Genomic DNA, 21,779 nt, shown 5'->3' on the forward strand with positions numbered 1-21,779 from the left:
CTTCTCCCCTGTTTACCCCAACATGTGCCTATTGTTTTAGTAGACGCGTCAAAACTGTCGTAACAACGCATTGCCATTATGCCTACCCAGATCGGACGGGGATGATAAATCATCCTTCCCTTTTTTCTATTTTTTCGTACACTTTCTGCTGTCCCACGTGCGGCTGGACCAATGCGTGAGTCGGTTACAAGTTATGCTTGTTTGGTTTTGGAAACGGGAGCCACCTGAACCTCACGTAGAGATGAATGAATGCAAAGAGGACAGGATTTAAAACAACACAAAACACACGCACAGAAATATGCTAGTTTTGTAATCCATTTCGTTTTAGGATCTATTTGTCAAAAAGAAAAAGGGAACGGACGAAAGTTGTTGCACAGAAGATGGGCAATAGTTCGGGGTTGCCATCGGTTTGTTCTTTGCTGTTGGTTCGAAGCAAGATTGCCTAACTATAAATCATAACAAAAGATGGATGTGAGGAATTGCTTCAATGTTGTATGCAAAAAGTGACAGAGCATTTTCAATTATAACGAGAGCAACAGAGGAGATCAACGAGCAAGTGTTCCGCTGCAATACATTGTCCCACTATTCATTATTCGCATATGCTGTTGTACAAATGGCACAAACACTAGAAACAAAAGCAACACTCATTCTTTTACCGACGTTAGACCGGTGTCATTGATCAATCTCCTCGATCTCTCTCTCTCTCCCTCTCGCTGGCTGTTGAGCGAAGGAAGAAAGAAACGATCCGCATGATGGTGATGCATAATAGTGAAACGGCCCATTCCACGCTTCGACCCATTTCACTTTGAGTGACCACCAGTTTGCCGCAATTATTACGCAACCGCTCCAATTGACTGATTGCAGCGCGTTGCATACCGCAAAGGGAATGCTGGGGCGATGCTTTCCCGAGATGATCTTGGTGCACCCGTTTTCGGAGCGGAGCTTGACGCCCAGCAGGCCACAGACCAGGTGACCAGCCGGTGCTTTCATTAATCTCTATTAAAACACTGCCGTTTTACCCTTCTTTTTTCGTTATTGTTGTTTTATGCGCTATGAGCGAAAGTAGCTGGAGGCGATTCTTTTGCTTCCTTGATCGTGCGATAGATCGGGCGAGTAGTGAAGGAGCGCGCCGAGAACGCTCTGCCCCCTGCCAAGCGTTTCCGTGTTTTGTGGGGGGGGGGGGGGGGGGCAGGCAGAAGGAACTGCAGCGAAACATTGTTGTTAACCTGCCACACAAGGCAGTTGTTTGTTGCACAACGTTTGATCTTGATGATGACGATCATGCCGGGCATCACCACTGCTGCTTCACATTCTAACATTCACCGATCACCGGTCTCTTTCTCCGTCTCGTCGTCTCCTCAACACTACTCTCCTTCCCCTGCTGAAGACGTGTGACGGAGGGTGGTGATGGAGAGAATGATTGATCTGCGATCGAACCGGCGGTAATTGGTGAACTGGGGGTCATTTCGACTTCTCGGTTCTTTGCGATTTTTTTGGCTCCGAGAGCTCGAGTTTTCGTTCGCCGCGCAACCGCGGTGAAGGTGAACAGAGACCGGTGAGTTGAAGAGTTTTTCCTTTCTTCTTTTACCCTTCCGCCTTGTTGTTTCAGCTCAAAGGAAAAAAAACACACACACACAAATTCAAACGATCGCACCCTGAACGCATTGCCAAGATCTTCCCCAAAGAGCATCACGAGCATTTTCACTGCCGGAACCGAAGTGCGAGAGTTTCCTTCGCTAATAGGGTACGAGGTGATTTCAGCGCAACCATTTGTACAACCATTTTGTCCACCTAAACCGTCCGCCGATCGCACATGATCGCGATGATCGCGATGATGGTGATGATGATCGGCGGAGCAATTGGTTTGGACCGTATGGTTTTTTGGGTTTTTAATGTTGGAGCCTTTCGACGCCGAGGGAGGGTATGTTTTGGGTGTCTCGATTGAGCTTAAGCAGCTCGTTAGCCCGGGCCTGTGGCACACTTCCGCCGCTGGTGGAAATTGGCTGCAAGGAAAATGGCTGTTGCAAAATTCATAGTTCCCTCCCCCCCCCCCCCCCACTCCCAATTGACAGGGCGATCTTGATCAGTAAAATGTCCATCACTTGGTTGAGCGTTCGTTCATGAATTGTTTGACATGTGTTGTTGTGTTTCGCTGGCCATTAAGAGGCAAGCAATCCTAGCAAGATTGATCGCTTTTGTATACGTGTATGTGTGTGTTTGTGTTGAAAGCAAAGATCTGGTGGAGTGAGCTGTTTCATTATTTACGATCAGAGTTTCATGTTGCTCAATGAGTGTTATTGATTAGAAATGCTGCTTTTTTGTCATCTTTTGAAACGTGTCCTGGTAGTACACTTATGCCATTACTGTAAAAAAAATGTCTCACACGATTTACATAAATTTTGTTTAATATCCTGGTCACGGCACCAAATGTTTTATTTGAAATTTTTGTCCATTCATCTATTTTGCTCTTCAAATTTGATATCAAAATACTTATTTGGAACACAAATGATCATAAAATGAAATTGTTTTACTATTACGTAGCATCGTTTAACTCCAATTCTTGAATAAACTTCCCCATTTTATTTGTCAAAAGCGGTCCAGCAACGGTGAACCATTAAAACATGCACGCAAAACGATCAACGAATTCATAATTCAAATGATCGAAGCAAAAGACAACATCGAAACAGTACAAAAAACCCCAAAAAAACAACAACCACAACCCTCCTGGCCCGGGAAAACGTGCACAGATTTTTACACACGCGACGATCGGGCCCATATCGGTGGCACGTTGGCAGTTCATATTTTACCATTCCCGGTATCATGCTCACTTATTGCCAGCCAGAGCAGCCCCCAAGAGGTTTATGTCTCACCTCGATTTGCGCTTTCTTCTGCGTTGCGTTGGCTTTCCTTCCCGCCTGCAATTGCGTACCCGGGCCCGGGTAAATAGCGACATAAATCAGCGATTGATTGGAGCAATCGAGAGCGGGGGGCGGTTTATGTCGTTTCGGCCGGTCTTTTTTATCGTTGCCTTCTGTGCCCGGATCGTACTCATCCGTCCGTGGATGCGCTTTTCCCTTCGCTTTGTGGAGGAGTGCGTTGGATGCCGAAGGAAAAAACAAAGGTTCGAGCCCTGTGCGTTCGACCCCAGCACCAGAGGGTTTGAAAGGTTTCACTTTTTTCACCCATACTGCTTTTTTGATTTTCTAGTCGTAAACATTCGCGTTGGTATAGATTCACCATAGGAAGATCTTCCTTGTTTGTGGTGCTCGGGAAGATACGAATCTGCAAAAACGACCACATCACAATAAAGCCCACTCGGACGATCTTTAATTAGAACAAATTGTGGGAACTCGCGTCGAAGCGACGAACCATGACGCCTGTTTTTAGGGGAATCTTCGTAGTAAACAATACTACTTGCGATCATGTAATCTTCTGTGAGTGGGCTAGAAGTGTAATTTGACGATCACAGCACGATCAGGCTGGAACCTTCTCTTCTTCGCGTCTGTTGCATTAAGGCATTAAGTAAGGCCCCAAAAAGCACTTTCTCCAGCAGAGCATTGGCACGTGGCCGGAAATGCAATTTAAAAGTGTTCTTCTTTTTCCTTAACCCTAGGGTTTTCCCCCCGACATGTACAACCTGTGACGTCCAGTGTAATTGAGGCCCGATATCAGAATGGAAGTGGCCTAAGGAATCAGCTCGGGGAATCTCGATCACGTGCTACACATTCCGCCGTTGTGGTTATGCGGTTGGGCGGAGTGGGGCACAAAAGGGCTTAGATAAGGTGCAAACGCTTCAGTCCAGTGTCCCTTTCAATCTCGCTTTTGTCCCTACCGGTGACCAGTGTGTCCTCCCCATTCCCACCCTTAACCCATTCACCTGTTACCCTCCCAACACCCCCTTTGAAATGTGCTCTGTTGGGTGGACGCTGTGTTGAAGATCATCGGTGCCCCGCAGAATCGCCAACCGCGACCGTCCGACGCCAAATACAATAGGCGCGAGCGGGGGAGGGGGAGAAAAAAGAGACACGACACACGATCACAATGAGCGTGTTTGGACGGTTGGGAGGTGGTATATAAGCAGGTGAATTTCGGCAGCCTTTGAAGCATTCCTTTGCGGTCGGTGATTGAAAGCAGATCGGTCATCGCGAGCGAGCAGCAGGCGACGAACCTTTCACATTTACCAGCCAAACAAAACAAAAAAAAAACCCTCACGTGTGATAAGGAGCGTATTGGGAGGAGGAGATAAGAAGCGTTTGTGCGTGTGTGTGTGTCGTGTTAAATGTGTGATTGTTTTACCGTGATAGAAAGTGCAATTTGGGCAAAGTTTTAAGCCTCCCGGAGAGCGGTGTTTGAAGCGGCGCGTAACGCGATAAAATGGTTAGTGAGGCTGCAATTAAAGCGGAATGGGATTATCGATTGAAAGTTTGTGCGAGTATGATCGTGTGTGTGTGTGCGGGAGAAGAGCGCACTGAACCGAAAGAAGGAAGTGATTCATTAGAGTGAAATTGTCACAACAAGACTGTCCTCCCTCGCGTACCCCTGCTCGATCGCGTGTCCAACGAGTGAAACCGAAAACGAACGTGTACATGAGGATGATTGCAATTGGAACATTTGAAATTCGATCCTGATATGTTTTGTGGTGTTTAATTTGGCTTATTTTTTAGATTTTACTTTTCGTAACCTTAACAATAATTAATCAGATTCGTTTGTTCAACTTTCCTCGAAATGTCCATGAAGCACAGTCGTTAGAAATTGTCTCAAGTTAGAGATGAGCTAGACACTCATTAACCTTGCCGTAGTGACATTCAATCAGCTCGATTAGGCCATCATTTCAAGAGCTAAGGACATAAACCCGTCCCCGACTGACAAGCGACGAACCTTGCTTTTCTCTCGATGCTGTTTTTATGTCGCCTCCCCTTTAATTTCCATAACAATAACGCACCCGAACTTGCACCAGTTTTCAAAATAAAACGTGTTTCCCATCCACTCCCATTTCCAGGCCGTTAAACTGGTAGCCTCGCTGCTGCTGCTGCTCGCGGTAGCCGTCCTTGCCAGCAAAGATGCCAGCGGGAAACCGGTCGACGGTGTGGCCAGCACGCCCAGCAAGCCGCCGCCGCCTCCACAGCTCCACCCATCCGGGCCGTCCAAGCCGCCGACCACCGTAACGAAGAAAGCATCCTCACACGGTAAGCGCGAGGTGGCCAGCGCCTACGGACTGCCGCACTACCAGCCGTCCCACCATCGCTACTCGTTCGCTGGCCATGCGCAGCCGCTCGGCGAGTTTTACGCACCTCCGGCCACCAGCCACGGCTCGTACAGCTACAGCATCCCGCAGCATTCGCCCTTCCCGCCCATGCACGGTTCGTTCGGTGGCCACAAGCTTTACCTCGGTCCGGCGCCATCCCTCACCACCAGCTACAAGTACACGCCGGCCTCTTCGCACGCGTTCTTCGCACCGGCAGTCGGGCAGGGCCACCAGTTCGCCGGTGGGTTCGGCGGTCCCGAACCGACCCACTTCAAGTACGGCAGCAGCTTCGGCTCGAAGGAGCTATCCGATCTGCTGAAACAGCTGCACTCGGTCGGGCCGCTCACGATCAAGGCCATCCCGGCGAGTTACGCGTACGGATCACCGTTCCCCGAGCATGACGCTGGCCACCCTAGCCCCTCGGTCGTGCTCGATAGCAGCGCTTTCCATCTGAAACCGATGCCACTGAAGTTTCACCCGGAGGTGGCCAGCTTCGCCCATGGCGTGAGCCTTCCGCAAGCGGCCGCCCTTACGGCACCGGCCGGTCCAACGTCGACGTCTTCCACGTACGGCCACTTGGCACACTCGCTCGGGCACGAACCGTCGTACGCGAGCGGTGTGAAGGGGCTGCGCCATTACTCCAGCAGCCCAAACGTCCCCGCCAACGATCTGTACTCGGGCAACAAGTACATCTCCACGCTGAATCTACACCAGCCCACGACGGCCACGATGGTGTCGCCCCTGCACACCTCCGTCCACTCTACGGTCGGAGGCGGAGGCGCCGGTAGCGGCAGTGCGCACCAGAAGCCCTTCAAACCGTCCACCTACCTTGGCTCGACGCACGAAACCATCTCGGCGCCCTCCACCTCGCACACCGGCGCGTATCTGGCGCCCTCGCTGCAGTACCTGCCCCCGGTCAGCAAAGGGGCACCGTTCCCGCCCAAGCTCAGCTACGACTCGCCGGCCAAGCATGGCTATCTGCCACCAGCTCCCCCGTCCACCAACGCGTACCTTCCCCCGCCACCAAAACCGGCCCACGGATATCTGCCACCCGTGCCGAGCTCGAACTACCTTCCACTCTCTGCATCTTCTGCACCGTCCGGATCGCACGAAGACACCGGCCGGAAGCCGTCAGGACAGCAGCAGCACCATCATCACATCCACCACGGCAGCGAACAGTCGAGCGAAAGTCTCGAGTACAGTGGAGCGACCGCCGCCGTCCCTACGCCAACGGCCGTGACAGCGTCGCACCACTGGAAGCACTAGTCGGCCTCAGCGTCCAGTCAGTCCTGCACCAGCTGCAATGCGTCCAGGTTTCTGTACAGCATTTCCCCATCCGTTTTTTTCCGACACCATTCCACTTTAGCGTGTTATAAATGAGCAAATGGCGCAAAAAAGGCAGTAAAACAACGGGGAGGAGGATGGGGAAAATGTAGCGATCAACGAACGGTAACGATCGCATATACATATCAAAAGCCTTAAACAGATCGTTGGTGTGATGTGAAGGAGGAGGTTCGTTTGCAACCGTTGCGAACGAACGGCTGATGAATGCGCCACTGCAGCACGGAGAGGGCGCTGCAAAGTCGAGATTGTTAGATTGTAACGATAACTTATAACTGTTAAATATATTTAAAGAAGATGCGATGCGTCGCCACCATCAGTCTGCGCAGTGCAGTGCCACTCGCCCGCGTCACGCCGTGGACCACGGGCATTAGTGGCCAGCACTTGCAGTGACCTGGGAGCGACTTAAGTGAAATAAAACGTGACTAAAACCATACGCCTTTTTTGTTTCTTCGCTCATATTAACGAGATGCGTTACTTTGCTTGCTTAGCGCGAACGAAAGTGACACCCGCGTGTGGTGGGTAAACCCCCTCTTCAGCGCGCTCGCGCAATGCAGATTGGTTCATCCGAACGGCATCCAACTGGGAGGAGTGGTGGAGAGTGGATTAGTTTCAATCAATTTGTTCAGCATGATCCGGTAACACTGGATGGATGAATGTGGAGCTAATTTTTACGCTAATTAAACACTAATCGACACCGTTCGTTTGAGACAGAGGGATTGATCAATGGAAGATTGTTCAATGATTACCAAACACTAAGGGGAGTGTTTAGGAGTGAAATTTACTGCCGTGAGGGTGGATTTGTGGGGAGATTTCAAGAGCTCGACTGCAAAGCCTGAGGGTCAAAAGGAACTGCGAACCAACCAGTGAACTGGAACAAAAAAAGAGAAAATACCATTCCATTGAGAGGTTAGAAAGTGAACACCTCAGAATCAAATATTCATGAACGACTTTTCCTTTATTTTCCAACAAAGTGCAGCAATAGGAGCAGAAGAAGCGCAGACCAGACTAAAAGGAATTGCAATTCTCCGTGATCGATGAGCATCGAAAGTAATGCACAGACAAATGGGCAAAAGAATGATCCAAGAAGTCGGTGCCGTGACCAGGATGCAGCTGCTGTTGCTGCTGCCTATAGCAACCGTGCGTCCTTGAAGATGAAGCGTCGGTCGCGGGTTAAGGCTGCATTCCACAAGAAGAGAGTTTTGCAAGAGGATTGCATTGAAAATGGCTAGTGCAGGTTAAAGCTTCTTTTTTGGAGTGTGTATGAGCGTGAGTCTTGTAATAAGCTGTCGAAATTCGTAATGTACACTTTGCGCAAGCGTTGCGGAAGATGGCAAAGCGTTTGAATGGATTTTTTTTGCATGAGCCGCGAGATGTGCATGGGTCAGCTGAAGACACTTGAAAGAATGTTTTAATTCACGTGACCTAAGGAAACACCGGAACAAGCAGTAGAAGGGACGACATTAATCTGCGAAAAAATGGGGCGTAGTATACCGAAACAATGCCCCAACGCAACCTTGAACTTGCCCGACAATACAATTCCAGGGTGGGCTTTTCTCATGGAATATAAATGAACCCGCAAACAAGAAAACATCCCACCATGCCGAGAGTTTATCAGCGTTCCAGCATCACACGAGCGGGCCTGATGAAGATGAACAAGGAAACATACTCCGAAACTGACCATTTTGGGGAGTTTTTTCTTGTCTTCTACCACGCCGGAGCTTCGCACGTCAAGAAGCTACAGCGGGGCAAGGTCGAATGGAAGACATCATAGCCGCAGGTCGCGTTGATGGTGCGTCGATTTTTTGTTTTTCTCTCTCTCTCTCTCTCTCTCCTCATCTCACGGTTGCTGGTAAGAGCTGGTGAAACGTACCCAAAACGTGTAACGTACCCAAATTGCATCATCGCAATCGAAGTTTTTGGCAAGCAGCATTTCACATCCGAGCGAGTGTATGTCGAGCCATTTGCTCATATGCTCAAGAGTGCCGGTCTTTGTGCCGGCGTGGTGATTGCTCTAATTACGCAGCACGTGGCACACCTCTCACTGTGCACTAAAAAAAAGCATGGTGAAAGAAAGGTGACTTGTGTGTGTGGAAAGCTGTTAAAATTCAAAGCGGCTTGTAAATTAGCTTCCCAACATCGGCATTACTGGACTATAACAAGACGCACTAGGATTTGTCGATCTGCATGAAACGATCGTACACAAAACTCAACATTGATCTACCAACAAAACCCTTCCGTCTGGCTGTCAGCTTACCTATCTAAGCTACGGGAGAGAAGAAATCAAAAAGCAAGCTCCAACCTGATCTGAGGAGGTCTACATCTCCGTTGGTACAATAACCGGGATTAGCGAAGATGATTACAATCCCTTTCCTTCCCAAGCCCAAGCCGGAGACGGTACTACGGAGCCACACGGTGAAAGATTATGTTAGCGGGCAAGCGTAATGTAATTACTGTCGTTATTAGCTCGAACAGCGAAAAAAAAAACATACCGACACCGATCGACAAACGCCCGTCGTCACCATATATCCAACAAGCGCGGCGCGATGATCGCGCGAGCCCCGGAACTGGGGCGGAAAAGCGCCCGCAAACGAGAGCGAAAGCAAAACATGCGCTTACACACGCGGGAAAAAAGGTGGTAACACGGCATATCTGTGTTGCTGCACGGGCAGCATTCGATTCACTACCGGGAGGAAACGGCGTTGGACGAATCTGCACGATCGTCGCCAGGCGTGATCGAGCTGTAGCAGCAGCAGCAGCAGCAGCAGCAGCAGCGTGGTGTGTGATGCAATCAGATAATTCCCATTTTTGACAAATTCGTAGCAAGAGGCCACACTGCAAACCGGTCACCGGTGTGACCGACACATGCAGGGTGCAGGGTGCTCTTGCCATACCATTCATTCATCCGCTCGCTATGCACTATAAGTGTGTGTTTTTGCACTGTTTTTCTTCCAACTCGTGTCGATCCGTACTGTACCCACTGGAGCAGATCAACACGGGCAAGGTGGAATTGTAGTGTTTCCCTTTTTGGACTTTTCCCTTCTTCGACGGCACGCTGGCAAATAGGGCGAAAGGTGTAGTGCTTGGTGGACGGAAGGGTTTTGCGTTTGGTCGAGTTTGTTTATTTTTTCTTTTGCCTTCGCAACGCCGTTCGATACAGCACGCACAATCATCGCTCCACAAGGCTTGTGACCAAAAGACGACCCCATGTGTGACACTCGAACAACCACGAGCTTGGCTTGGTGTCTTGTTTACCCTACTTTAGGAGCCGTACCGGAAGCACTGTTTGTGGAACTGTATTCGCAAAGAGTGGGATTGCAAAATCGTACCACAACACGTGGTTCCTCCGCAATGGCGTAATAGGCGCTGCGTGGACGAGAATGCGGAACCTGGAAGTTGTCTGTCTTGTAGGTTTCGGTAGGTTTGGTTGCGAATCATTCAGATATTTGTCAACGATGATGATGATGAAATGTACTTAATTATGATTTCATGTACTCCGAAAAAAAGGAATAAAATTTTAACGACTTTATGCGCGTGTTGCTGAGCGGTTGGTTGTCTCACGCTTCAAATTCTGTCCCTGTTCCGTTTTAATTGTTTGTTACGTAGCTCTGCGCACTGTATGTAGAGTATCTTCAGTTTTCATGCTCAATATGCTACTTTCCTGCTGTCGTAAAACGGTTTAAGGCATGACAAAAACAGTTCGCTAAAGGCCTGGAAGACTTCGCACGGTTTCAACTGAAGATCTGCCCACATAATTCCATACCTTTGTGCGTGTCTTTTTTAGTGTCCAATAATTTGTAGCCCGCTCCATTGGAACCGAGCACTGGATACAGCCGAAAGCCCGGGGTCCGATTGCCCGTTTGTCCGATACCCGTGCCGAAACGATAAGCAGGATAATGAACTTGAAACTTTTATCACCGATCGCACGGAATCATTCCGCCTGGTCCCGTTCACCGAATGCAATCGCGTGAAACGCGAAGGTGGGTACTCCAGTACTGGTCTCCCGGCAACTTGCCAGCGGGAAGTAACTCCCCCCACTTTAGAGCGCGTTCGGCGAGGGGCTTGAGATGATTAGCCGTTGTTGGTGTGATTACTTTCTACATAATTTTCAAGCCTTGCTACACTGAGACATGAACTTGGCGCATGGCGAACACCAGATGCATCTGCGAGGGCAACATCGCAGAGCGTGCAAGGGAGCAACGCGTGTATTTGCATAGCACCAATGCAAGCGCATACCGGACCTTAGTGCCTGCGCTTGGGACCGAGCGGCCGCGCCAAACCGGATGATACATACCGGAACAAACGGGCCGAGCCGCGTGGCCCGTCCACTACTAATCTGCGAGTTTGCGGGGAAGTATCCAGATAATGGCGCGCACGATTAACACCAGGCGTAGAGGCGTGCGGTACATTGCGCGTAGCTTTAGGTCGAATGTGGCAGAGTTCAGAGCGCTGCTGTGTACCGTTCGCGTGGTAGTTGGATTTGTACTTCGGCTTAAATCCAAGTAGACCTCGTTGGCGCTATGATTAGCGCAACGCATGTTTACTCCCAAACACCTTGCAGCGCCATCTGCGATGGTTTGATATTGCCGAAGGTACACTTTATTCCGCTCTCCCCAATGTTCCGGGGACTCCCGCATATCGCAGTATCGGAATCTGATCGAGTGCAGCAAGGAAGTGACTAAGACAACGCAGCGCGCAATCAACACTCACACACGGGCGGGTCGCTCAAAAAGGGCTCCGCAGGGGCAGCCTGTTGCGCCAACTGGCGTATGATTTTCCTTGTAGTGCAACTTCGCGTTCCCAGTGCTACCTCCACTCTGTCTCTCTCTCTCTCCGGATCCGGAGCGACCCGACCGTACGTCCAAAACCAGCCACATCATTATCAGGGTAGGTGGTGTCGTGTGTTGCCTTGTCCGTCCGTCCCTTTTCGTCGTGGTGGCTTTTCCGCTTTTCCACGTTTTCTTTTCCGCTCGCCTGCTTGAGGCGGTAGGGTGTGCAGAAAAAAAAGGTAACAGCACTGCATCTAGTGTGCGGTGGTTTGCTGGGCGATTAGCTGTGTGTTTCCCTCCTGTCCCTATGGGTATCGCGAACAACACACGCCCTTCCAGAGGACACGCGGCTGGCGCACTGGCGCGTAACATGTATAAAAGACGCAGCACCTATCAGTGTGGTGTTCATTTATCAATCAAAATCATTGCACCGTGGTGCAGCAGCAACGCAGTACCGAGCATAAACTCCCTTGTTTGCCTGTCAACGTTAGAGTGTGCATCTACGCTATTTCGTGTCCGTAAACCTGGGGGTGACTTTAACCGTTCCAGAGTGCCTAAAAGTGGTTGTTTGAGTGCTTGTGAGTGCCGTTCAAAATGAAGCTGTTTGTGTGCTTGGCGCTGTGTGCCGTCCTGGTGCAGGCCGATCCGGGTGCGATCGGGCCGCAGGATGCACGCAAGGTGCGAAACCCTGCCAGTGGACCGACGAGCTACAATACCATCGCCCCACCGGACAGTGAAACGCTCAGCAAGCTGCAGAACCAGGTGGCCCCGACCGTGCAGATCCCAGCGAGCAAGCTGCCCACGACCGTGGCGAAGGCGCCGGAAGTGGCCTCGCCGTTCCATACGATTGCACCGCCAAATGTCGCCCTACCGTCGCCGTACCTGCGGCAACCGGCGGCACCGGCCATCTCGCCTGTCTCTGCCCAGGGTCAGTACTATCTAGCGATGGTGCCCCAGTCCGCCGGCAATCACATGTTGCAGCCTGGTATGTTGGGTCTAGCTCTCCTCATTCTCTTTCTCGTGTATGTCCGTTCTAACGATCATTTAAATTTCACAGCTACGACGCCGCTGATCATGCAGTACATCAATCCACAGGGCCAGCCGACCGGAGGCCTGCAGTACATTCAGCTGCTCCGCCCAGTGGTCTACCCGTACGGAGTGAACCAGCAGTACCAGCAGTATCAGCAGTATCAGGGCTATCTGCAGCAGTCGCCAGCAACGCTCACCAACTCCCCACACGGCCCAGTTCCGTCACCATCCTACAACGTATCTCCGACACCTCCACCGACCACGTCCACTACACAGGCCGGATTCGTACCGTTTCAGCCGGTCGCTCCGCAGTATGCACCGGTCAGCCATCCCCAGCCCCAGCCTCCGACCGCCTACGCAAGTGGTCCAGTAGGGCAGTACTCTAGCCCAGTGCTGTCGTACTATCCGCACCGGTTTCTTATCAACCCGTCCGAGATGAACTTTAACACGAACGAGTATGTGCCATCGCCGGGTGACAGTGTGTACCTGAAGGGCGTGAAGAGCATTCGTGCCTAAAGGTGCGCTGAAACTACATCTTGCAGCCAGTACTGCATATCACTACCAAATCCCCGCCCGAAATGCCCACCCAAATGACAATCAACCAACCAGCAGGGATCGGTTTCCATTGGCCAGAGTTTCTGAATAGCAGATTGCGTCAAACCAGTCCCCCCACATCCCTATTGGGAAGATTGTGTAGTATTAACGGTCCTTATCCTATTAATGCAACAGTGCATTCTGTTTTGTTAACTAATTTATATCGATTTTACCCTCTGTGCAACAAGTGCCCGTCCCGAGACCGAGACCGTTCCAGTTGTTCCAGAAACGAATAAAACGTCAAAAGTATTTTGAGGTAGAGTTTTACTAATATCTGATGTATGCAGATAGGAGAATTTATTGAGAAATTCGTGGCTTTGCTGATTTCCGGGTAATTATTTATGCTTAACCTTTAAGTTGGCAACCGGATACCCGGGTATTTTTTTCAACTTTAAACTGCCATAACTTTTGATTCATTGCTTTTATTGACCTGAAATTTGCCGTAGCCTCCCAACTTTTAATTTATGATTTTTTGGTGCATAAGTTGTAATTTTAAACATCCTGTAAGTATTTTATTTTGATTTTTTTTTAACTTTACCACGTAAGTTGGCAACCAGCATACCCGGGTATTCCATACATTTTGTATGGAGAATGACGTTTCTCTTCTTCCTCTTTTCGTATTGTGCTTATTTTCGAGTCAAATTCAAGCGATTCCAAATTTCAATATGACCGTTAATTTTATATTAAAATGAAAAAAACTTAATGAATAAATGAAATAGAAGAGAATATATGGTCGGCATTACTTGCTTACAGCATTAAAATATAGAAAGCATTGTTTACCTATGAAAATCGTTAATTATTTGCATCAAAACGTGTGGAATACCCGGGTATGCCGGTTGCCAACTTACGTGTGTAAATCTGGTTGCCAACTCTACGGTTAAAAAATAAAACGAATCCTTCAAGTAAATAACGGTCATTTTGAACGAGCAAAATGACAGCTGCTGCTTTATACCAGCACGAAGCTGGTCGAAACGTTTCCCGAAGCTGTGCCGAAGTTTGACAGCTCGATTTCGCCTCTTCTTTTCTGGCGTTGTCCTCTTGTCACTCCAAAACGGTGTCAAATACCGTGTTGTTGCCGCTTTTTCCCAAGCACGGAAAAGAAAAATTTTGCATCGAAAAAGTGATCAAAAACGGCAGAAACCATCACTCATCGGCGAGAAAATCGTTCAACTGATCACAATAGATAGAATGTGTAAGTATTGGCAGTGTTTTAATGCCGTTGCCCGACGAAGCTTTCCGGCATGTTGCGGAGCGCTAGGCGTCGGTGTAGCGAAAATCAATATGTCGCTAGCGCTCTCCCGTCTGGGGCTGAGTTTTCTTCTCGTTCGCGGCGTTTTCCGCGTCAAATGTCAGTGACTGGCGACTTACTTTTCTTTCCTTCGTTTACTTTTAGCCGATCGTGATCGAGAATATCGTGGCGGCGGAGGAGGAGGAGGTGGTCGTGGTGGTGGCGGAGGGGGAGGAGGCGGCGGTGGTGGTGGTGGACGCCATCGTTCACGGTCCCGCGAGCGTCGTCGCAGCCGGTCCCGGAGCAGGGGAGAACGGAGAAGATCGTCCCGGTCCCGCTCGCCGTACCGGAAGCACCGTTCCCGTAGGCGCAAGCCGTCCCTGTACTGGGATGTTCCACCGCCCGGTTTCGAGCACATTACGCCGCTACAGTACAAGGCGATGCAGGCGGCGGGACAGATTCCGGCCAACATAGTGGCAGACACGCCGCAGGCTGCCGTGCCCGTGGTGGGCTCGACGATTACGCGCCAGGCGCGTCGGCTGTACGTGGGCAACATACCGTTCGGCGTGACGGAGGAGGAGATGATGGAGTTCTTCAACCAGCAGATGCACCTTTCCGGGCTGGCGCAGGCGGCCGGCAACCCGGTGCTGGCCTGTCAGATCAATCTGGACAAAAACTTTGCGTTCCTGGAGTTCCGTTCGATCGACGAAACGACGCAAGCGATGGCATTCGACAGCATTAACTTTAAGGGGCAAAGCTTGAAAATTCGTCGACCGCACGATTACCAGCCAATGCCCGGTATGACTGATTCGGCCGCGGTCAACGTTCCCGGTAAGTGTGTGAGGGCGTGGATTTGGGGATGATGATTCTTTACTAATCGACTCGATGGTATCGTTTTAGAAAAATTCTCCGGTGTTATCAGCACAGTGGTACCGGACTCGCCGCACAAGATCTTCATCGGAGGTTTGCCGAACTATCTGAACGAGGACCAGGTAAGTGTTGCTTGAGCACGTTGAAGAAGTGTTTTAACGTTGTAGCAGGCTTTGCATACAAGCAGGAAATCGAGCCCCAAAAACTGCATTTTCTAGTAATTGAGGAAGCGCTGTGCCTATGCCAATCCAATGCTGCGGGGATGCAAAAGAACACAGAATGCATGCGAATGGAGTATCTTTCGTCGAGGTTTTAGTCGCTACTTGCGTCGTTTTCTCCGTTCTTTTTCTCTTAGCTTCTTCTCTTAGCCTTGTCAAACACAAAACCGCCCCAATGGTTTAACGAAACCGATACAGCAAACGAGATATATTGAACATTAGCGATTGTTTAAGACCGTATGGCATTTCAGTGTGTGTGGCACATAAGCCACTTCTAGCTTCGCCACTCAGCTTTAGAATGGTTTTTGTTTTTTTTTTATCCTAGCACGTTACGTTAAAGCGTCTGTGTGTAGAGCCAGAACGGTCCCGTCCGGGTGTGTTCGATCTGACGACGGTAAATTTGTTCCATTTACAGGTGCTCTTTTCAGGCCAAACTTTAATAGTTTCTTTTTTAAGGACGATTGCTTTCCTAGCACAGGTACATAATGCCTTTTCTTACCCTGTCCCCTTACCGATCATTTCATGGATCATCGATATCCTTGTTATTTTTGGTAGTTCGGTGTGTAGTAGGTGGTTCCGTGCGATCGTGTGCGTAACACCGCCACAGGATCCGTATTTAGCATTAAATTTAAACTTTCAGCACTTTTTGCATATCTAGCTCTCGATACTAGCGCGCGCCTGTTAATGATTCATATCCACCCGAGCAGCTTACCAGGCCCCCCCGGGGGAAAGTCGGCGAGGTGCATCTACTAGCTCTGCACCTTTCGTACCGTTTCATTTCAGAATAAAACGTTTTCAGCCACGTCTCGATCAGACTGCGTACCGGCAACGGTCGTCCAGCTTAGAGAACATGCACTCACACACACCGCTCTTTTGAAAGGATCGTTAATTTTTATTTCCGTTGCAGAATTGTTTCATATTTCGTTCTTATTACAGCGTGTATTCTTATCGTTTAGCGGGTATGCCGATATATGGTTGCGACAGAGCACCGCAACCAGTGTGTAATATCTGCATTTTTGTTATGTTTCCAACTCAAGCCTGATAACAAGAACTGATCCATTTTCTCTTCTTTTCTTCTCTTTCTTTTCTCTCTTTCCATCCTTGCTCCGACACAACCCGACTTCGGTTTGAGGCCACTATGCTCGGAACGGTCGGGGTTTCGTTTGTGATGTTCGCGCCGTTTGTTTTTCAGTTTCTAACGGAGGGCGAACCACATCGGTTGATTGTCGTTGAGCATTACTCTCTTTGCGTTGCATTGTTTTGTGTTCTAGGCATTTCTTACCTTCTTAGCTCTCCCCCTACCTCGCCCGCCGTACTCCCTTTTTTGCAGGCTTCACCGTACAACAAATATGTGCGTGACAAATTATCGAGAACAAAAAAAAAAAAAAAACATGCGAACCGAATCTTCCTGTTTGAAGCTACCATTTTCAGCTGTGAATCGCATTAGCCTCTCACGCGAAAAGCGCCTGGGGCTGGTGGTGGTGGAGGTTTTCTTTTGTAGGCAATACATGTTTCCCCAGGGCGAAGGGTGTTTTTAGGTCCGGCGGGCTAAAGTATAAGTGATGGAGCACAAAGGGTCCATGTTTCACGTTTGGCCACAAGGCAAGTGCATTTCAGCAAACAAACAAAATGGCACCACAATACTTTCCTATTCCCTATAATAATTTGCAGGAAGCGTGCTCTCGCCTTCAGCGTCAAACGAGCGCGTAGATACAACTGTTTGGTTAGGAAAGGAAAAAGGAGGAAATGTTAGGCAATTTGAAAAACGGTCAGCATAACGGATAAGGGAATAAAAAAAAAGCAATCGAAAGTATGTTTTGTGGCAAATCATGATTAGAGCGACAGGGTTAGTTGTACTTTTTTTCTCAATCGATGGTGGTAAGTATCGCCGAAGTAAAGCAGTTAACAGACGCAGTAAGGAGAAATAGTCAGATCGGAAAGGCACACATCTGCTGGGCAGATAAAATCGATGCCATTGTTCCTTGTTTTCAAATTTTGTTACCAACTTGTACGTGTGGCAGGGCTAGAAAGGCATAGCAAGGTGGTTTCTAAGCGAAAGATCGTGATGCTGATCTTGTCTATTCTTCGTCGTTCGATCGCCAAAAACAACACAACATACCCGTGTTGACAATGATACTAATATGTGTTCGTTTTCTCTGTTTCGTTTCTATCCCCGTTCCCTACAATACTCTTCCTTCCCATCGTTTACATGTTACCTCACGCCCACCGTTTCCCACTCAATGCCCAACTCCAACGAAAACACTCCACGCTACGATGCGCTGCTGCTGTACGATCGTTCCCGCAACTGTGAACAGGTTAAGGAATTGCTGCTATCGTTCGGTCAACTGAAAGCGTTCAATCTGGTCAAGGACGCCGCGACCGGGCTGGGTAAAGGTTATGCCTTTGCCGAGTACGTCGAGTACACGGTTACGGATCAGGTAAGCGACGGCTGATGGGAAGATGATAGCACAAAGCGCACACGGCTAATTGTACTTTACTGCTTTCCCTCCTTCCTCCCTCCCCACTCCTCACATTTTTCTACAGGCAATTGCAGGGCTGAACGGTATGCAGCTGGGCGATAAAAAGCTGATCGTACAACGTGCCAGTGTAGGAGCGAAGAACTCGAACGCGGCCGTCGTCGCACCGGTCCAGATTCAGGTTTGTGACGGTCGGGCCTTTATGTGCACTTTGGATACAAATTTGGCTCACCCTTTTCTTTCGTCCCTTCACCGTAGGTACCGGGTCTTTCGCTAGTCGGTTCGTCGGGTCCACCGACCGAGGTGCTGTGCCTGCTGAACATGGTCACGCCGGACGAGCTGAAGGACGAGGAAGAGTACGAGGACATTCTCGAGGACATTCGGGAGGAGTGCAACAAGTACGGTGTGGTGCGGAGCGTCGAAATCCCGCGCCCCATCGAAGGGGTGGACGTGCCCGGCTGTGGCAAGGTGTTTGTCGAGTTCAACTCGATCGTCGACTGCCAGAAGGCGCAGCAAGCGCTTACTGGGCGCAAGTTTAGCGACCGTGTGGTCGTCACGTCGTACTTCGATCCAGATAAGTATCATCGGCGCGAATTTTAAGCGACTTTCTCCACATCAGTGCAGCTGCTGCGGGCTGCTGCTGCTGCTTATGGCGGGCGATCTCTGTGTGGTGTGCACAGTGACGAGCGCTGCAACTTTGAAACATCATAAATCTACACAATTCCATTCGCTTGAAGATTCCTGCCCGGACGCAGCTGTCCATAAGTCAACATTTTGGCATACTTTTACTAAGGAGAGGCACACATTGTTCATTTTTTTTTTTCAAACGTAGTGCAAGGTACCGCCGATCATTCGTGATAGCGGACACTGTGAATGATTTGGATCGAAATCTTTAAAACCGATTTCAAACCGATGTTTCAACAAACTTTTTAATTAGCCTAATTTAACTTAACAGAACTGATGCAACTGCACGTATTACGTGCTCACGTTATTTTGTCACTTGTTTAGGAAGTGAACCACTGAACAGGATGTATGCTACTTTCAACAAATTTTAACGTAACAACTGTTTGTATTTGCAAATCTAGTTGCGTTTCCCAACCGCAACCTCAAAAACCACAACAAAACAAAAAAAAAACAAAAACAAAAACTAAAAAACTCAACGTTCGGACCAAAGTCGACAACGATCTTTCCTAGGGTGTCAGCGCACGGAATGTGTACAACAGCGCCGGACGAACAGCACGCGATTTTTTTAAAAGGATCTTCACGGTGAAATTGCGCAATTTTCTCTAGGGTAATTTTATCGTAGATGTTTAAGATAACAAAGAGAAGAGTACGACGAACGCTACGGTGTGTGGCAGTTTGTGGACAATTTCACCCTTTCCCAACGGACGCGTCGAACCGAAGCTATATATTGAATAAATAAATGACCATGCAGTACTAATCGGCCGGAGGTGGTGTGTTCGAAGAAAACGGGATTTTGAAAGAAAACAGTATGTATGATTGAGCGGTGGGCTCTTGACATTAATGTCACAATTTATGTTTAATATTTCTTTTTATTTTTTTCGGTTTAAATTTTCCAGATTATGTTTTATTATAATTATTTCGAATCTGCCGCTGGCTGTTGGCACACATTTGAAAGCAATTGTTAAACTTCAAGTACGGTCTTTCATGGAGCGGGAGGTTTTTTGTGTGGCACACATTACCTTAATCACATTGCGCTGCGCTCAGCTTGCAACAGCGAAATCCCACAATCGGTGCCCATGGGCTGTGATTGAAGAGGGGAAGCAAGTAAACATTACATTAAAAAGCACAGACATACGCACGCAAACACGCAGGCTGTCTCTGCGTTCGAATGTTCGCGTAATGCAGCCACGCTGGGAAGAGCTTGTGGCACAGGGCTATAGTAGTGGCGACCGTTGAGCCATCTGCCTTCCAATCTCTGGTGAGTACGTGTGCGCTTTTGACGCGCTTTGAATGCACAATGAATGAGTAAGTTGCTGACGAAGGTGTCTGCGCAAGCTGCGCTGGTTGCTGCTGGCCTTTTTGTTGTTGTTTGTTTGTTTGTTTGTTGTTGCCCACACGCGCGTTTGATGTGCCTTGCTTGCGTCAGCCGAAACGCAACGGCAAGATGATCTGATCTTGCCCAAGCGACCCAGAGTGTGGTGCCTTTGGCAAGTGCAGCCAATAATATAAGCATCGTCGCAGGTTTATATCGATATCTCACCTTTGAGTGCGAAAGTTGCATTATTGTACGTTGTGCACTTTTTTCATAGTTTGCCTTAGCTGAACGTAACAAAATAATGTTATGTATATTCAATAAGATGCCCAAAACGCCTTAACACGCGGATGCACCGTGCACCGAAGTGAGGTGGAAGGTCGGCAAGACGAAACCGCGCACATCTGAATAATGCAATTGTGTATCAACCATTTTGCCAGTTTTTGATGACCAGACAATTTATGCATTCACGGTGTGTGCTGGACTGGGGGTGGTGGTGCAAGGAATCAATTGTTCCCCTTCGCTAACTCTCCCCCCCCCCCCCCCTCCCAACCTACCCGCACCGAGACATCGATGATGATTTATTTGATTTAAATTCATTTTCCGACTGTGCTTGCAGCCGTGCACACCAACCAACCAACTGGCGGGCCGAAGTCATTGACCCGTCTCCCCCTACCCCAATTTGGAATAGGGAGAGGGGTGACTATGGACGATGGTTAATCTATCATTCGCGCGACAACCATTCAACCGAACCGCTGAATGCACAACAAAACACGTGCTCCGGTCCGGTCATTCGCGGGTGGTTGATTTCGCACTCATCCCCCCGCTCGCGGACACACACACACACCCAACCGGACACGATCATCATTTGCCGGCATGGCCGTCTTTTGGTTGTGCCGGGGGAAACACACACACACGGTTCGCGAACTCGTTAAGCGCTCCTTCCCGCCTGCTCCGCCTTCCGTCTTACTGCTGAATGGCCGCTCAAAGCCGAGTGGCATAACTGATTGATGAGATTAGGAAGGAAAAGTGACTGGCCCGCCGTGTTTGTATGTGTGTGCGAAGGCGACAACCATGTCATAATTATGATCCGCAACGGTGGCAGCATAATGATCGGTGTGTGTGTGTGTGTGTAACTAAGTGGAACGAAATGGTCGAGAAGGCGTCGGGTGTGATAGCAATTATTAATCACTGCGCCGGAATTGGATGCATTTTCTGCAAACGCGCCTTTGTTTAAAACCTGCCAGCAGAGATCACCCACGAGGACAACAATTCGTTCTGGTAGGCTAGTGTGTTGTACTAGGGGGAGAAAGTGCAGCTGGAAGCGTGTAATAATTGAAATCGAATTGGAAACAAATGGTAATTGAAGAGAAAGGTAAATCTCCATTCCCCGGCAGCGGGTTCAACAGACAGATAATTCCTATTTGATTGCCCTGTTTTTGTTTGCCCTCTCTGAAACACTTTAGTTAATAGTTTTATTTCTTGTTGTTTTTTTCAGGTTCGTTACAGTGGTTGCTGTTTGCTCATCGTCATCAGCGTCGACAGCATCGTACAATGCGATTTGCAATTAGTGGCGATCATTAAAGCTGTTTAGCAGCTTCAAACGCCAATCCACAATTTATTTACAGGATTTCGAGGACTGCAAACAGTACAGAAGCTGCACACTGGACTTTCTTCTACTTTCCCCAGGTGCGTATGAGTGATTTTTTAACATCGATTCTGGTGTGCAGTACTGACTAATTACCTCTCTTTCGACCCGGCAACGGGAGGGAGCGTTGATTTCATAACAATTATTGACCCCCTGCCGATCAGACAAGCGTGTGTGTGCCTTCCTGTGGGGTTGTTTGTAGCGGTGATTTGTGTTTTTTTTCACGTGCTATTTTTTGTTGTTGATTAACACAAGCGTAAAAGCTGGTTTTACCGGTGATTAGATCATTGGGGTTGGGGTGCAGTTGCAGATGGCCGTCAAGCGTCAAACAAAAAACAACGAAAGGAAAGGTAAAAGAGCGCGT

The 21,779-nt window shown here is 49.0% G+C and overlaps 3 protein-coding genes across 3 annotated transcripts; all 3 read left to right on the plus strand.

Moving 5' to 3' along the window:
- Nucleotides 1-4,089: 4,089 nt before the first annotated feature.
- LOC3290700 (uncharacterized) lies at nt 4,090-7,022 on the plus strand. Its single transcript, XM_061647288.1, has 2 exons — nt 4,090-4,377; nt 5,000-7,022. The coding sequence occupies exons 1-2, from the start codon at nt 4,375-4,377 to the stop codon at nt 6,509-6,511; spliced, it is 1,515 nt and encodes a 504-aa protein (XP_061503272.1). The 5' UTR covers nt 4,090-4,374; the 3' UTR covers nt 6,512-7,022.
- Nucleotides 7,023-11,743: 4,721 nt separating this feature from the next.
- LOC11175557 (uncharacterized) lies at nt 11,744-13,227 on the plus strand. The gene is made up of 2 exons (XM_003436255.2): nt 11,744-12,340; nt 12,413-13,227. Exons 1-2 carry the CDS (start codon nt 11,950-11,952, stop codon nt 12,898-12,900), a joined length of 879 nt encoding a protein of 292 aa, XP_003436303.1. The 5' UTR covers nt 11,744-11,949; the 3' UTR covers nt 12,901-13,227.
- A 759-nt stretch (nt 13,228-13,986) lies between these two features.
- LOC1273053 (splicing factor U2AF 50 kDa subunit) lies at nt 13,987-19,212 on the plus strand. Its single transcript, XM_311994.6, has 6 exons — nt 13,987-14,170; nt 14,372-15,037; nt 15,107-15,198; nt 17,610-17,732; nt 17,839-17,952; nt 18,030-19,212. Exons 1-6 carry the CDS (start codon nt 14,167-14,169, stop codon nt 18,369-18,371), a joined length of 1,341 nt encoding a protein of 446 aa, XP_311994.4. The 5' UTR covers nt 13,987-14,166; the 3' UTR covers nt 18,372-19,212.
- Nucleotides 19,213-21,779: the final 2,567 nt, after the last annotated feature.

This window comes from Anopheles gambiae, chromosome 2 (genome assembly GCF_943734735.2).
Source record: "Anopheles gambiae chromosome 2, idAnoGambNW_F1_1, whole genome shotgun sequence".
NCBI lineage: Eukaryota > Metazoa > Arthropoda > Insecta > Diptera > Culicidae > Anopheles > Anopheles gambiae.